The sequence below is a fragment of the Cyrtonyx montezumae genome, unplaced genomic scaffold, assembly GCF_038088225.1.
Source record: "Cyrtonyx montezumae isolate F1298 unplaced genomic scaffold, pur_monq_1.0 scaffold_3, whole genome shotgun sequence".
Taxonomy (NCBI): domain Eukaryota; kingdom Metazoa; phylum Chordata; class Aves; order Galliformes; family Odontophoridae; genus Cyrtonyx; species Cyrtonyx montezumae.
This window is the reverse complement of record NW_027072034.1, coordinates 48,090,441-48,108,177: the sequence shown is the minus strand read 5'-3', so window position 1 is coordinate 48,108,177 and position 17,737 is coordinate 48,090,441. Positions and strand designations below refer to the sequence as shown.

Below are 17,737 nucleotides of genomic sequence, written 5' to 3'. Positions count from 1 at the left end.
AACAATAACTTGGAGAATAAATGCAACAATTAATAATAGTACTAATAGCTAATAATTATATAATCTAGATATTCCTGGATGTTACAACTGACAGCTAGCTTCACCAGCCTCTGTAATAACAAAACATCACGTAAAGCAAACGGCTTATTTTTAATTCTTACAGGGAAAAGGTGGACCATAATCTAGTTGTAAATGTGAAGATGACAAGAAGGAGACTAATAGATAAAAAGGGCTGGAAAGAAATTAATCATGCCAGCCTCTGTAATTTCCTTAGGTAACAGGACCCAGAATAGACATCTAGTGGAGATTACATACTAACTTCAGTTTGGCTTTTGAAATTATCTTCCATGATATTAAAGGGAAACCCAGGAAACATGAATGACATGATGGCCAATCTGTACTGTGCAAATGAGCTGAAATGATAAAAAAAGCATTAGCAGGCACCTGAATAAATACAATATACTGGGGAAGAATCAACATAGGTTGATAGGCCCATCTCACAAACCTATTAAGAATATCATAAAGCATTCAACAAGCATGGGGTCAAGATGATGCTACTAATATTGTCCATTGATTGATACTATTTCACTACCTAAACCTTTTAAGAAGAAAAAACAGGTACGGCTTAAGAAGGAATAGATAAATGACCAGTTAAAGATAGGAAATAGAGTTTGAGTCTAAGTGGTTAATTCTAGTGATGGAAAGTGGGTACCGCTAGAGTTCCACAGCCACAGATTATATGCATAAGTGACTTGGGAAAGTTATGTCAGTAGTCAACATACTAATTTGCTTGTAACACTGTGCTATGCTAGAGTCCAGGGTAATGAACGCTCAACAGATCTTATGAGACTCATCAGACAATGAAATGGGAATTAATTTTGCTTAAGTAAAAGCAATACACCTAATTATCACTTTTTTTCTAAACCTTAGTTACTCAGAAATGAGCTCTAACATGATCTCAAGCAGATTCAAATAGCTAGTTCCATGAAAATCATCATGTTCAAGTGTACAAAAGGTGGGACTAGATGATTTCCAGAAGTCCCTTCTGACCTCTAAGATCCTGTGATTATGTGAATAAACTCAGGTTTGTTGTTGAAAGTGACACAGGAAATAGCACACAAGTTTTAAATATGCAAAACTCTCAAAGAAAAAAAGCATATATTATCCATCATACACAGGATAAGCTTAGGGAAACATTCACCTTAAATATACAGAAAAGGTCTCTGCATCAGATAGAGAAGAAGACACTGGTTGAATAATCTGTCAAGTTGTAGTATCTGCAATACCAAAGCGTTGGTTTGAGTTTGTCTGTTTTGTTTTTTTTTCCTTTTAAAATGTATCCTATCTTCACAATGCAGGCTAGACAGACAGGATCATAGTATTGATCCTCCTGCAATGAAAGGGAGCAGGCTGGATGACTTTTGAACTCCCACTGACTTCGCAATTATTATTTTAGATTCCATTTCAATAAATAACACAGACCTTCAATATAAATAGCAGAATAAACAGAAAACTGTTCTATAACTACAGTTCTCTATTTTGAAGAAGCAAATACAGAAAATGTGGGTGAAACAGCAGTGAAATCTCAGGGTTCTAAAGCATGAATTCCTTCAAATTTCCTTTCAACGTTTTTATCTTGAGTCTCTAGCAACTGAAAACTTTTTATAGAAGAACACTCCAAGAATAACAACCTTTAACTGATAGCATGAATAAGCAAAAGCTACAGGAACAAAGAACTAGTCTTTAGAAATTCAGAAGTCCACATGATTTAGTTTTAAAAATAACCTCCCTAAAAATAAGTTTAAAAAAAGCAAAAAAACCCATCCCCAAACCAAAATCAGAACAACAGTAAATAAGTGATTTAGTCACATACATAGTAAAAAAGGAATCTAAAAATCATAGAATCCATCATCTTTGATATGGTTAAGTGATGCTGAACACTGAATGACTTGTGAAATATGGCATGGAATTTATTTATTTACTTACTTATTTTGCTTTCAAGGGGAAATAAATATAAGCTTTGTGTTAAGAAGGGAAGTTCACTAAATAAACTTATTTCAATACCACAAAGTAAATCTTTTGTGAGAAAACAGAACACCGGTATCTCTAAAATAAGGTGACCCAAAAAGCTACAGGTAATTATTCTCAAATTCAGCAAGTATTTTTAGAGCAATAAAAGATGTTTTCCTCTCAAAAGATATCTGAAAAATAGGAGATAACTGTATACTGTGGATGATCAACTAGTTTATCTTCTGAAGAGAACCAATTTTCAAAGGCAGACATAGTAGATCTATCTAATTAATCTGGCCTTAACACTTGCTGCAGTACCAAGCCTGAAATCACTGGCTGACTAAGATTATGCAAAATTTAAACGAGCTAAGAAAAATACAAAAATACTCAGTGCTGAAAAAGTGAACCATAAAAGAAAACAGGAAGTCATAGTGAAGTTCTAAAATTACCTTGAAATTTCTCTGGCTACTGAGTTTATTTAACTTTCTCAAACTACTGGTGAAGGTTCGGGGAGCATTTTCTGATTAAGGCATGCAGTGAGAAACTATGTGAATACAGAAGCCATCATCTTATGTTTAAATTTATAAATGAGATTAAGCAGTCCAATATGAACAAAACCAAGAAAATTATGACAAAACAAAAAAGCAAAAATAGCTGTAAGCCTTAGACACAAACTTCTGATTCAGAAGTGACAGGAGGAAAAAAATCTCAGATCTCAACATTTCTTTCATCATGTAACTACAAGTTAATGATACACTGCAGCTATGAACTAAGAGCTATCTATGACTCAGGATAGCACCAGCAGATGTACTTCCATCAAATGTACAGATGCAGCGTACAAGACTACACAGAAACCATCCAAAATACCACTTAAAATTGTAGTTCCTCGCACAGAAAGAAGAATCCAACCTAGAAAAGACTAAAAAAAACCAAGAAGGATCACGCAACAGAGGACTGTTCTTACTAATGGAACCTATAAGTGTATTAATTTAAAACAAAACAGAGATGTTACCACTGTCTCTAAAAGCATAGCAGAGAATATCAGGGAGGGGAAATAAAGATTCAGTAAATGGACAAACACTAGTTGAACAAGTTAGAACGGGAAAATTATAGTGAATTTTCAGGAATCATAGGACGAGTGCCTGAAACATATTTTGAACAACAGTGAAAGGTGAAGAACCACCTACAGGTTTCAAAATGAAACCTCTGTAAGATGTGATGGTCTGCTCTAGCAGGGGATGGATATGATCACCCTCGAAGATACATCTACCTTTATAACCTCATATTAGGTAGATACACATCAAGTTACTGAGTTTCAGCTAGTAGTAGCTACCATTACATAGTATTCCTTCAGTACATCTACAAAGTTGTATTAGACTGAGATGATCCCACAGACTGGCCTTTGGACATACAAAGCCATTCTGACTGAGTTCATTGTCTTAAATGGGATTAAGAAAGGAAACAGGAATCTCTAAAAGAAGAAACAGGCCAGAACCAAAAAAATAGCTTACTTGAGCATTTTTTTTTGCTGAGATATTAAAGCTGTTTTGCTTTTCATATAAAGCTCATCAAAATAACATTTTGAAAGAATGACTGTATTTAGTCTCCTATCACCCACAGATTTAGCTGGTGATACAGAGAAGGGGAAAGATTTCTAAAGCAGAACAGCCATCAGAAAAGCTGACTACAGAGGTAGTACTTTTTCTTAAGCATCACCAAAACCACAGTGGAAGTGCTCTCTGTTAATAGTACACTTTAGAGGTGGGCTCAAAACTCAGCTTTGTTCAGAATTCCATATCAGTGGCGCATCAGCCACCCATCAGAGATACTTTTCCGTCAGCCTGAGAATCACTCAGCCACACAAAACACATAGATCCATTACAGCTTAGAAATGTTTTGGCTCACAAATACTACAGATATTGGAAGATGACAGGAGGAAAAAAAGTCTTCCAGAGATCAGCATACATTTTGTATTTAGCAGAGCTTTGTAGACAATTAGCATTGCGGCTTTCTTGAGCCATCATTTTTGCCCCTGATAAAAATGGCCTCTCAAAAAATACGTGAATATGTTTTAATTGGCTTCTTTTAGAAACTGCATAGTTTTAATTAGCCTATTTACTGAAGCTGACATATCCTTCAGACTACACACAAAGAGATTTCTCTAATGGCATAACTTCCAGGCAAAGCACTTTTTCCGAAGTGCAATTGCTTCAAAAGAACAGAGACATACAATCTTCAATTTGTTATTCCAACACAACACACTCCACTTACAAATGATCCCACAGTCCTACTTTTTTTTATTTTCCCTTCTAAATCACAGCCTAGTAGATCAGATTTCATTGAAGAGTGCAAATGGACAGCTTTAGTTTCTAGAATGTGAGCAGCTTTTGAGCTATATTTAATTAAGTAATAATTTAAACTTACCTTTATCCTCTTCAGTAATCACTTTATCCATTGCATACTCCACATCAAAAATGTACCGGTAAAAGCATAACTGAGTGTACAGGGCCTTATCAGAATACTGCAAAATAAAAAGGTAGTAATTACAAAACACAATGATAAATGTGTCTCCTGTACCCATTTCTCTGCCTATTATCAAGAGGTGATTCTTTCTGTACTTTTCTAAAAGATATATTCAGCCCATGTGATACTATTAATACTATAATACCACATTACTATAATACTATAATGACAATTACAAAAAAAATTTCAACTATGTCCCTGTACACTTTTGCCTCACAATTTAGATCATTCATATAAATCATACTAAACTTATCCATCCTTATAAACACACAAATCACATTTACCTATTCTCATAGACACACATACCAGTATGACGCTTTGGGACCAAAATAAAAGTTATAAGAAAGATGGCACAAAGGAATAATGTTACTGCTTCAGTACACTGTACAATGCAACGATCTCAAAAAAGAAAAAGAATTCATGTATACTTTTGATGAACACAGGTGTTGGCTGTATTCCCTCCCTCTCCATTCACACACACAGCTGTAGTTACATAAATTGTGAAAAATTCAAATAAGAACAGGTGCATATACACCTTTGCAGCTATGGCATCACCTTGCTCCACACATCTGCGGAGGGCTACTGCATGTTAATAATCACACTTTTAGTTCAAAAAACTGCTAGTGAGTACATGTGGAATATCATATTCAATTAAATGCTCTAAATGTCAGTGATGTCAAGCCTCTGTGTTATTTCTGTACTTCAAAAATATGTCTGTATGCATTCATGTCACTGTTGCCATTCTGTGCATTAGGAGATTACTCAAACAGATATGAGATCTACCTTGCCCACACAACAACCAGGCCCTTTAAATTAATTCTTCTTGAACTCTCATTTAACAAAAACACATTCCAGTCCCTGCTATTTAAGATAGTGGCATTGAAATATTGACCAACATTGTTTTGAAGACCTGTGCATCACAAAAGTCTTCAAGAATGAAATGACTATAACTGCATCAAGCATGGAAGTACCATTCGTTTTAATACATTCAGTATATATATAGATATGAATTCTTGAAGACTTTCTTAATGAGCTACAAAATCAACAAACATCTAACCACTACATGTTAGACCAATGTTAAGTTGACACTTGGTATAACACATGGAATATGAGACTGAAAACACAGAGGAACAGCAACTGGTAAACTGTTTCTGTTTACTGGAATCCTGCTTCCACTTAGCTTTTTAATTTTCTTCCCAATCATGTCAACTTGTGTTACTAAATTCAGCTAATTTTAAACTTCTATCGACAGGTTATAAAGTATCTATAACTACTAAGCAACTCACGTTGAGACATTTGACAACCATTACTACTGCTTTGTTATTTCTTTATATATTTTAACATTACACTTTTTTCCGCTTCATGTGAACCTATTTTAAAAAAAGACACACAGAAGCTTATTTTATTCCTTATTAGCTATTCTACGATATGCATCATCATTATACTATTATACACCAGTTATTTTTAGTAAATCCTGATTACTGCTTCCTGAAGAAGAAAAAAGGAGGACGACAGCGATTAAGTTATTTGTTTAGTTTTTTAGATTCAGCTGTAATTGCTGGTACACATCTCCCTGACTGCACACATGAAGCAGGTTGAATAGAACACTGAAATTACCTCCTTCATAATAGTTTGTTTTGATAATGTATTGTGTGTCGAGATGATGAGAAACAGTTGCTGTCAATTTGATTAGCCATTATATTTTTATGTTAATTGCCATTATTGGGTCCATTCTGTTTAGTGTCACCATAGAAGCCATACAATGTTAGCATAAATAACAAATTGGAGTAAATTAGGAAGATATATTTTTGCCAATTCATTTTAATTGCCCCTCAGTCCTTCCGTCGGTTAACGCAGCTGTTGACCCATAATAAGCGCTAGGTCAATATAGCTGCTTGTCAATTCAGAAATGCAAAGTGCTGTGTTGCTGGTAATGGATATACAACAACCTTTGCCAGCCAACTGAAGCAAACGAATGACAACCCACACGAAAGAATAAAGCATCAGCTATAGAGTTTAGTGACCTGATATTAGTAGGCAGGCTAATTGAAAGTCACTGTTTAAATGGATAAAGAAAATACAAAAATCAGTATGCAATAATTTATACACACAAACATACATATATACATAAACAATTTATATATTTTTTTATTTAAAAAAATTGATAATGTGCTCATACTCCCTTCCCTTTAGATTCACAACACATTTTAAAATTAGTTATCAACTGGAGAACAAAAGGGCTTTTTTCATGCAATGATGAATATTATGGTATACTTATGAAGCTAAAGAACAGGCGACTTAAATTTGGAGGAAAGTTAGAAATTACTTCTATTGTCATTGTGTATTTCTTTAATTTCTGAGGACCTGTAACTTTAAAGAAAAAATTCTCATACTAAAACTTCAAACCCAAGTAATACTTGAGACTTAAAAGTAAATTTTTGTGCAACGAAAACTTGACAGCCCTTAAGTAACCATAAGACCTTCTAAAATTTTGTATCATTTATGTATTCTTTCTTTCTTACCATAAAAGACTGAACGGTGAGTACAAGAAAATAAAACCCTATTTTGAAGTTCTTATTTGTTCCATGATGTTTGATTTTTTTTTTATTTCATTAAGAACTGACTTCAGGAGGTAAGTCTGCCTCTTTGACAGCTTGCATTCATGGAAAGAACACTTTGTACCAAAGCAACCAAACAACTTTTTTTTTTTTTCCCTTGTATTAAAAACAGCAATAAGCAGATACAGGAACCAAAACCACATAGCAATCACCATTATTCATCCCTGTAACAGGAAAATTGATTTTGTATTAGAAAAATAACACACGAGAAAAAAAAATTATTGTGCTTGGCCAACAAATAATCATCTGAAGAAATCTGGGTTTGATATGATTGCAAAATCAGGAGGACAACTGCAAATGCCTAACCTGTCCTCTCAGGAAGAATCACATGAGATCACATGGATTATCTGGTAAGAAAATGATAGTGTTTTAATAGAATCAGTACATTAGAAACATCAGCAGAACAAATTTTCCCATGAATAAAGACAATAATAGGGCACTAAATGCTCAGTCGTATAAAAAGAAAAATCTTACTCAGCTGACATATACACCAGCAAATGTTCACTAGAGCATGCATTAGGAAAGAAGGCAGCAATGCATTTGAATGTATTCTGTGCCTCTACACATCTGAATCCACTCTTGCTTGATAGCAATGAATAGCTTAGTATTTATGCTGTAACTGGTAATGTTTGAGCAAAACACAGAAGTGAAAGGTACATCTGTCTCATCTTCTATCTCACAGGTTCCTGAGAATTGAGCTCCAGAGCAAGGCCACATTCTATACTTGCACTACTTCTCTCTCAAGGCCAGAATTCAAGCAGGGAATGGCCTGAACTCCCTAATTCCATAAATGTAATCAGAGAACAGGGGATTTATAGCCCTTCTGGCAAGAACAGAGGATCAAGCTTGATTTGCTTAATTTTGCACTTAGCATGGGAAAATTTTCATTGCTCACCCTTACTCCAACTTCTTAAGAAATGCCAAAGATTACTCTCTGAAAGCAAGGGAACAGAATGGTTTTGATCACTAGCAACCACTCTTCCTACCCTAAACTCAGTGCATGAGAAGAAATTAACATGCTCTGTCTCTTACTAGCACTTTTCTTGCAGAAGGAAAGGTGCTGTCGGCTGCATATAGGTGTTGAACTTAGGAGGCCTCTCCCTCAGTGTTGGCTGATTGAGATTCCATCCCAAAGAACTCCAAAAGCAAGTTGCCTAACTCTCCTTCATTTTAGTAACAGGGAAGCCTGAACAGCTAACACACCATCTTTTAAAGTGTCTTCAGGAACTGAAAGCAGTGACCTAGAGAATCCAGTTAAGATAGGTCCGAGGAAATAAAAAGGGAAAAACAAACCCAAAAGGAAGATGATGAAAATTCACTACAGCTAAGATGTAGAAGACTGAACTAACAATTCTAGTTATGTTTTTATTATCCAAATATAGCGTCAACCTAGCAAATACACTTTGAACAGTGTGTAAAAGTTCCATGTCTGAAGACATACTTTTGAACAGGCCAGAAAGCTAAATACCACTACTTAGAACAATTTTTTTAACTGTTATCAGTTTCTGTATTTAACAAAGAAAGATGTGATAGTCGTTGTCTTTTAGATTACCCATATTCCTTTACACTGAATTTAAGTCTTCTATTCGTTCTTTAGTATCTCTCACATTCCTGTATTTCTCCATGGTCCCCTCACACTCACAACCCTTTACACAATTTTCTGATATGTTTCCTGCACTTTTGCTGTCCTCTGTAATGGATTCACCCTCAGTTCTGCAGGCCCTCTCTGTGCTGTTGTGACTTTGTACTCCATCATCCACTGCTTTCAGTTGTGCCACCAGTGGCTTTTAAGGATGATGAAAACAACAAGAAATCTGCTAACTCTACTGGATTGCTTTGCAAAGGAGATAATTTCCACAGGCTACAGAATTTATTTGTATTACTTCAATTAATTATAATACAAAACAGTGGCACCACTTCATTAATCAATTGCTTGAGAGAGTTACTTTTGCAAAGTCTTTTTGGTAATTTGATTAGAAATTGATTGCTGCGGCTCTTGCTATTATGATATGATTCAGAATGTCCAACAAACAACCCACTTAGGGATAGTTCTTAATATTTAAAAAATAGGAAAGAAAGAAGAAGAAACAGAAAAGTCTCTTGGCAGAAAATTGTGTCTCAGAGACTTTCAAGACTCGCATGTAGTGAAGCATACAGGAAATACTTCAGTGCCTTGAGAGGCATTTCCTCCCCTCCCCCTTAGAAAGATGCAGTAATTAAAACCTAATTATTATCTTCATTTTAAACAAAACCTAAAGTGAATACCAATTAATAACAACATACTAATGAGCATCTGCTGTGATGAAATTGAATATGAATGTGCTGCAAATTTTGGGTAATTTATTTTTTCGGGGAAGTGCCACTGGTCTCAATCTACTTCTGGAAGATTGTATAGACTGTACACATTTTCCATCATCTCCCTTATGTGCAGCAATTTCTATTTTCAAAAAGAGGGCACAGCTCAGCACTGTGGATGTTTATGTACCCAAATGCTATCCATGCCACGGTGATTTCATGGCAATAAACTGAAGCATGAGACCATGTTCTACACACCCTGTGTATTCTCTTGTACAAACAGGCCAGCTGCAATGCACCAAGCTGACACAGCCTCTCATTACCACCGATCTCTGAAGGTAAATGCTTCTTTAGAAAAACAGCCCATGAAGTATGGAGGTCAACAGAAAAAAAGCATGACAAAGGACTGAATATTCTTAGATATTGTCAGATTTTTTTTTCCCCATTAAGTAACTAAAATGACAAGAACTTAGGCTGGTTTAAGTCCTGTTTAGTAATTAGTCAGAGAGTTACAGATTATAAAAACAGTATTACAAAAACCGGATTGAAATTCCAGCATAAGAAGAGTAAAATGGCTGAGGAGCTGGGTGAAGAACAGATGAAAACTCCTGCTGACAAGAGACACCAGACTGAATGATGGTGTTAAGAGAACACCTCCAAGCAAGAGTCTTAAGATTATTATTACCAAATGTTTTCATTAGCAAACTCTGGATAAAATGTAGCTGCCTGTTAATGAGATTTACAAGTCACAAAAATAGAAAGGAAGGAAATTTAATAGCAGGTTTTTTTTTTTTTTTCTGGCCATAATAAAAGCTGAATGAATTATCTGAAACTAGAGGGAGTCCTAAGTCAGAACTGTTCTGCTGAGGATTTCTAAGATGGTACCTCAGACTCAGACAGGAAGGCCCACGGGGGGGTATTAAAAGAATGGCTTGGTGATTGGACTTGGTAGGTCAGGTGGATGGTTGGACTTGTTGATCTTAAAGGTCCTTTCAAATCTAAATGATTCCATGATTTTACAACTGAACTTTCCAAGCCCTAAGCTCTGTTTCAACAAACTTTGAACACACAAGCATCCTTAAATAATAGGCTTGCAACATACCATCAGCTTCAAGATACAACCCATCTGTTGAACCTATGCAACATACAGCATCATTATTTTATCTTGGGAGTTTATGGGTAGCTCATATGATGCAGAAGAGATCCTAAGACAATCACTGTCATATGCACATCTGTAATCTTATGTTTCTAGTTAGAAGTACAAGATCTGGTTTTATCTAAATAAAGACACTGCATTCTAAATAATAAGAAGGAAATGTTAAAAAAAAAATAAGAGGGTGATCTGCAACAGAGCTTATAGATGTGGAAAGGCTGCAGAGTATCTGTTTTCTCACCCTGGAAGTAGTAGTATTGCATAACCAAGGGATTTGCCAACCAACCAGTCTGGAGCTTACACTTTCAGATGGGTATTGTACAAAAAATCCTTCAAGCTACCACCAACGTTGGTTAAGTCTTAAAGTTTTTTCACATCGAATAAAATGAGCTTTACTGGACAGCTGATGAAAGAGACACGTCACTTTGGAACAGGACTCTTCCAGCCACCTGCACAACTGGATCTACACAGATGCACTGAATGTTACTCCAGAGAAACTGACTCCCCAGATCAGCTGTTTTTTTTTTTTTTTCTAAGAGCTTTTGATCAAGAATATTTGACCATTTTAAATAATTTACTGTTTAAAATAAAAAGCAACCAAATACCCTCTTAAAACACATCCTTCCTCTCTTTGGTGTAAATGAAAAAAAAGAAAAAAGAAATAATTATATTTTAGACAAGCATCTTCAAAGTCACTAATTTCTGGATTTCTGGAATTACATGACCCTTGACAATCTGGAGTGGACAGTAAGAAGTAGTTAGAAAATGTTCTATGAAACAACATTAAACTGCAAACCACCTCTGTAAAGCAACGCTGTTTCTCTGCTGCAGAAATCAAAGCATCATGGGAAGAATTCCCAAACTATCGAGTGTTACAGAAGAACCTAACACAGATCCACAACTGTGTCTTGTTCTAGTGAACTGACTGATACACTCAATGAATGAGGAGCACTCGGCAGTTAACGAACATTACTCAAAACACAGAGGCAACAACCACACCCATAGGGACTCTAATCATCGAACAGAATTCTTTGACCTTTCAAGCAACTTCATATATTTCCATGCAAAACTCTAAAATAGTGTTTGTTTTTTGTTAAGATGAAACATTTTATATATTCTATGTGAAGAAATGGCTATAACAATGATAGAAAAACATAATCCGCGCATGCAGATCAGCTTATACTCATTTATTTAAATTATGATTTTGTTAAGAAATGGGTTATGTTGCACTTCTTTCCTCTAAAATAATTTACTAATGTTTGTGAAAGGCTCTTTTGTTTAGCTGAATCTTTATTATCATTCAAGAAATACAAGTACAGCATTTAGAAACTGTTTTATTAGCAAACAAACAACACTATAAATAGATACACAAGCAAATAAGTTTATCTAAATATGTTTTAGATGTAAAACCATGCAAGAAAAATAAAAACAAAAACAAAACTGATTTGCAGAGAGGGAACTGAGAATAATGCTTTGCATTACCATATTTCTGTTTCTCAATACTCAGCAAGCCCCTCAGGTCTCATTCCCTCAATTCCAGCTTTTAGTAAGGGAGCTAAAAAGTTTGAAAAGCTACTTTTCCTCCCAAAACTCCTAATTTATCCGCTTTTAGTGAACCATTCTTTGAGCTCATCTCTTCTAATAAACTGAAGCAAGGAACATGACTGCTGCAGAGGACACTACTTTGCCTAAAGCAAATTTAGCATTCCAGTACATTCTAAAGGACTTGCAGCAACACACCTATTAATCTCATGTCTCTGAAGCAGCTCTCACGAACTACAGTAGAATGGCTCTCTAATGCTAAAGAAACATCATGCATGCAGGAGTAAGAATCTTTTTCTGTGGGTAGCGCTGATGTAAGGATTAAGAACAGTTGTGTACAAAAGCACATGTCAATGATTTTTAAGACAACTTCGTCTGTCACCCTAGGACTGAAATCAGTGCTAGCAATTTAGGTACCATATATAACACCAGCAGTTTGTTATGTTGCTATGTGCTCCTTCAACAAGTACTTAAGATTATGCAGAATTTACTCCCATATGTTTTCCTACACCTCTGTCTGGGCAAAATAGGTTACTTTCAGTCTTCTTCACAACTCAGAGAGGATTCCTCAGCACTGAAAGTGCCGTGGGCATCAAGTTAGACATTTAATTTTGATGCATTTTAGTTTTAATAACATCTTCTTTAACAACATCTCCAGTATTATCTACCAAACTAATAATGTTCTTAATGATCCATATTTATCCAGATGCATGTCTAAAACTGATGGCTCCTGATGTCTATTTCGTAAACTGCTTTGAAAAAAACAGATTCTGTCCTGCATTCTTCAGTTCATAAGCCCAGGCAGGAAGACAGAAACCAACCCTAAGATTACCTACACACAAAAAAGAATTAGTTTACCTCAGAGCACGCAAACATTTAACCCTTTAGGCTTTGATTCTGTTGATAGGTCTGACTGGTGAGGTCAACTCAACTCAGTATACATGTGCACATTCCAGGAGTAAAAGAGTGCTAAACCCCCACCCAACTCCAAAATTGTGAGATTTCATTCAAGAAGTGATGTATAAAGTTTTTAAAAAATTACATAACAGTATAGCAGTCTGGAAGGTTGTTCTGCAGATTCTCAAACGCTTCAAAAATTGTCTGAGCTACTGAAGAAACTTGGTAACATACAAAGAAGTAAATGTACCAATGAAAGAATTCTAATAATAATGATGTGAATGACATAAATAATCTAATCATTTTCATGGGACACTCCAAAGCATGCAGCTGAACTGGAATTAATTTAATAGTTGTGATAGAGGCAGCTCTGTAGCTCATTAATAATGAGATCCCATACTCCCTTTGTTGTCTTATTTCACTGTTTCTAGTATGGATATGAAAGACTGTGTTATTTTAAACAGGTGCTTCCCATGAGTTTAATCAATGAAAAGAAAAACGTAAATGCATATAATCACATTTTACTGTAACTAGACCATCATAATATGAGCAGTAGAACTTCTCATATTTAGTTCACTGATGTTAATGAGGCTGTGCGTAATAATCACACCCCTAGAAATCATCAACTGCCCACCTGACATGGACTGGGGTTGGGGCAGAACAGTAAACTGCCATTTTTCCAGTTTCCCTACTTATTATTTGCATGACATCTCCTTGCTTCTCACAAGTGCAAGGAGTCCAAGTTGATCACTGGCAGTAGAGTCATCACACAGATGAAATTATCAGGTTATTTTGGTCTTTCCACTGCTAGTTTTCCTAGAATAGAAATTTAGATGAAGCCCGATAAATAAATTTTATGCAAAACAAATGAAGAAAGGGTACTTCCAAGAAAGGCATCCCCGTTAAATGAAAACTGTTTGTTTGAATAGTCATTTTAAAAAAGCTTATAATTATTGTATTTTTAATAATATAGAAATCCTTAAACAACTGCCTTCAAAGAGTTAAATTAAAGTTCCCACGCTGGAAGAAACTAGTGACAAACAGCATCTGATAGTAACTGATTCATCTAATGGGTAACCCTCTCAAAGTGATTATTTTTATTTGAAGCTGAAAGAGATGGTTTAAATAAAAATCACAGGTTCCTATTGGCTGACAAAAGGTATCAGGTGTCTAACTGCAGTAACAACCTATGCAATGCCTGTTTTTGACTGAAAGTGCTGCAGTTACATAGTAAGTAAGAATAATGGCGGCACAGTTTTCAGAGTGAAGAACATTCTGGTATGAGTTCTATCTCTTCTGGAGAAAACAGAAACGCTAGACACCACCACCAATGCTGAACCCAAGTTAAAAAATCTGTAAGGTTATATTCACTCACAACAATGAGGAAAAAAAAGATTTTCCCATAGTACTATTCTCTAATAGAAAAATAAATTGTTCTTCAGTGCTAGACAAGGCCAGAGAGGACTTGTGATCCACCTCCATCTCTGCAACAAGATGTTTAACCTTCTGTTAACTTAAGCTCCCCTGACATCTGGAAACAGTTTTTATTTAAAAAAAAAAAAAACAAAAAAAAAACCAACTTAACAGAGTGGTACTAATAGTTTATGCCAACTCCTTTCTTTCCTTCTCTTTTTTTTTTTTTTTTTTAAAGTGTCCTAGATATTAGGTCCTTCCCTTATACTAGGGAACCTGTTCAACATGCATACAATAAAAATGTCAATCATGTAATCTTACACTAAGTAAGGCTGGACAGAAAATGACCTTAACCTTTAAAGTATCACACAGCATCCTGGTGCCCAAATTATAGGGCATGAATAAACAAGGAAGTAAAAGGACATTCCATTTTAGTATATGGACACCCAGAATAGCTGATCTTAAGAGGATTTCATAACCATATTTTAAAAAAGTAATAGGAAAAAGGCAGCTTGCAAAATTTTCTGGCCCAAAAAATTTGCATTGATAAGTTAGCCATCTATTTAACTGGACAGGATCACAAGAGCACCTAATACAATTTCCTTACTCCAAAATACAGTTTCAGGAATCAACATTATTGTTTTATACTCTCAAGATTCTTTCAAAAATTTATAATTTTAACACTTATTCATAAATCTTATATTATAAAAAATCTCCATCTGGTTCTGCACAGCAAGGCAACCCATTTTCTACAGGTATGGCAATCTCTACTCACAAACAGGAGGTTTTTCATGTAGCACGCAGTTCCACAGTGCACATCAAGGTGCCTGAATCAAAGGCCACCAAAGGAATTTTTCAGAGATACTACTTGTTCACCTTATTTTCCATAAGAAAACTCATCATAACTTTTTATCTTCTTAATAAATAAAGACTCTTGGTAATAAGGTTGCATAAACGCCAAGATCAATTCTGTCATATGCAGCCAGCTGTGAAAGTTTAGCATTTCCCTCACTTCTACAGATTATTGAAATGACACATTTCTCTTCATAACCCTTTTCTTACAACCTTCTCATATATTCAAATTCATGCATCTGCTCCATTTTATCTTCATATCACTGTTAAGTCTGTAATGGAAATGGTCTGTGGAAAAGCATGCCATCTTTAATAGATCATTTGTTTGCAAGGGCTTCATCATCAATAACTTTGAAATGCAATGCACTGGCTGTATTCCATCAAGAACTCTTAACTCTCTTCTTAAGGCTTACATGACTACAACTGAGCACAAGTTAAATTTTATAAAAACTTTGGGAGATAGGCTTTTTTTTTTTTTTAAGATTTGTGCAGCTAATAGAGCATAATTTTGTTCCTACAGTACAGCCAACAAGAGGAGTAGACAGTTCTTTTTTACTATAACTATTCTAATATTTGGAGTGTTTCTGCAATAGCAAAGAGGGAGAGATGATGCTGAAAGCTGGCTGGAAGACATCAATTAGGTTAGATAACCTTCTGTGACAGCAGGAACACACAGCCAAACCCCTACAACTTTGTTTTCCATGCCAACAAGCCATTTTATTAGGTGAGGGATTTTGAGTGGTCTTCAGCAAGAATGCACTAGCCTTGTCATCCTTACCACGCATTACTCTCCTAAATTATGCACTAGCTGAAACTCCTCAGTTGACTTCACAAAATCACCCATGTAAAAATCTAACCAGGGCTATCTCAGCATCAGTGAACAATAAAATAAAAATCTGACAAAATGGCAGCATTTTCTCATTCATATGGAAGTACAAAAAAGTAGTCTTAACTGCTTCTGCTACGTAGGTATTCAGACACATGACATTCCACAAATCACCTAGATCATGAAAGCAGAGTAACAAATGCACGTATGCCTTTTCAATCAAAAAGTTTAACTACTGTCAATCCATCTAGCTCATGAAAAACAGAAGCAGACTTTGATGTTCTACATGAAACAATATACGGTGCAGAGAAGCATTTTACCTAAGTTACCAAAAAAACTGAAGTAGTAGTTGCCAGGTTGTACAAAGACTCAAAGGAAGTTTAAGGTTTATGAGAGAGAACCAGCACTAAAGATAATGCATTCTACAGGCCAAATTATGCTGTTGCACATAGCACCCAAGTTATCATAACATAAGCTGTTTATAACTTGCAAAGTTATAACAAAGTAAAAATAAAACTGAAAAACACTAGCCTGACACTTGATAGTATCTGTTATCACGACTGTTCAACTCCTAGAACACAGTTTTAACAAAAGCTACTTTAATAATAGCTTCTGTAATTTTCCCCACTTCCTTTTGCTCAAGAAGGGAATCCCATTAACTGCCATCAAAGTAGTAAAAAATCCAAAATGGTGATGAATTAATTCTCCCAGTCTTTGTGAAACAATCCCCCATGTAACAATCAAGTCTACAGGAACAGTTCTTACTAGAGATTAATGTTTCTCTACTAGCCTTTATTTTCATTCAAGACTGCTTAAAACCAATCTACTCCTCTCAACAAAGTGGCCTACAGCAACCTCCTCAGCACGTAAAAAACCTTCTACAGCCCTGTCTTGAAGTTACTGTAGTGGCTTTTGAATGAGAGATCTACCAAAAGCACAGAAAGGTCAGTAAGCCTTCCCCTAAACGAAGAAAGCTAAGGCAGACTCTAGAATAGAGAGCCAAGTGCTGACCTCCAGAAGAGCTGCAGGTGGTGCAAGGCCCCTAAAAGCTGGGTGGCATTTTTCATTAAGGTCTGCTGGTTAATCCTGAGCCTACCGGCCAAACTTACTCAACTGACTACATGTTGCTCAACTGCCTCCAGCTCCCTTTGCAGCTTCATTTTGACACAGTATTCTTCAGCTTTTGCTCTTAGCTGCCATGCAATGTTTCTTGAGGTTGTTAAACAGCTGCTGTGCTCAATCCTTGAGGTAGCTGCACTTCAGTGACAAAGTAAGTGAACCTATATATAGTCTGTAAATCCATTTGTTATGTCTAAAGTACTTCAAGATTTAGAATGTACAAGAATGCACATATATTAAGCTTTTTAAACTCTAAAAAGGGGGACTGCCATAACTGGCAGGATCTAGACTCAATCACTTTGTACTTAGCGGTTTGAAAAAAATTACATGCAAATTATTTAGAATTTTATTCCACTTTTCAAAGCATGAAGTTAAATGTTCCCATTCCTAAAAATAATAATAAAAATCAATAACTATTATTCAGTATTCATTTGATATTCCACAATGGACCACTGTGAATTTGAACTCCAGGAAAGGTTGCTGTTTCAA

The 17,737-nt window shown here is 35.5% G+C and overlaps 1 protein-coding gene across 1 annotated transcript in view; it reads right to left on the bottom strand.

Moving 5' to 3' along the window:
• Positions 1-17,737, bottom strand: part of POLA1 (DNA polymerase alpha 1, catalytic subunit) — a 187,095-nt gene that overhangs the window by 36,211 nt on the left and 133,147 nt on the right. Inside the window, 1 exon segment of the mRNA XM_065741504.1 lies at positions 4,435-4,531. Within this exon segment, the coding sequence (XP_065597576.1) occupies positions 4,435-4,531 (97 nt within the window).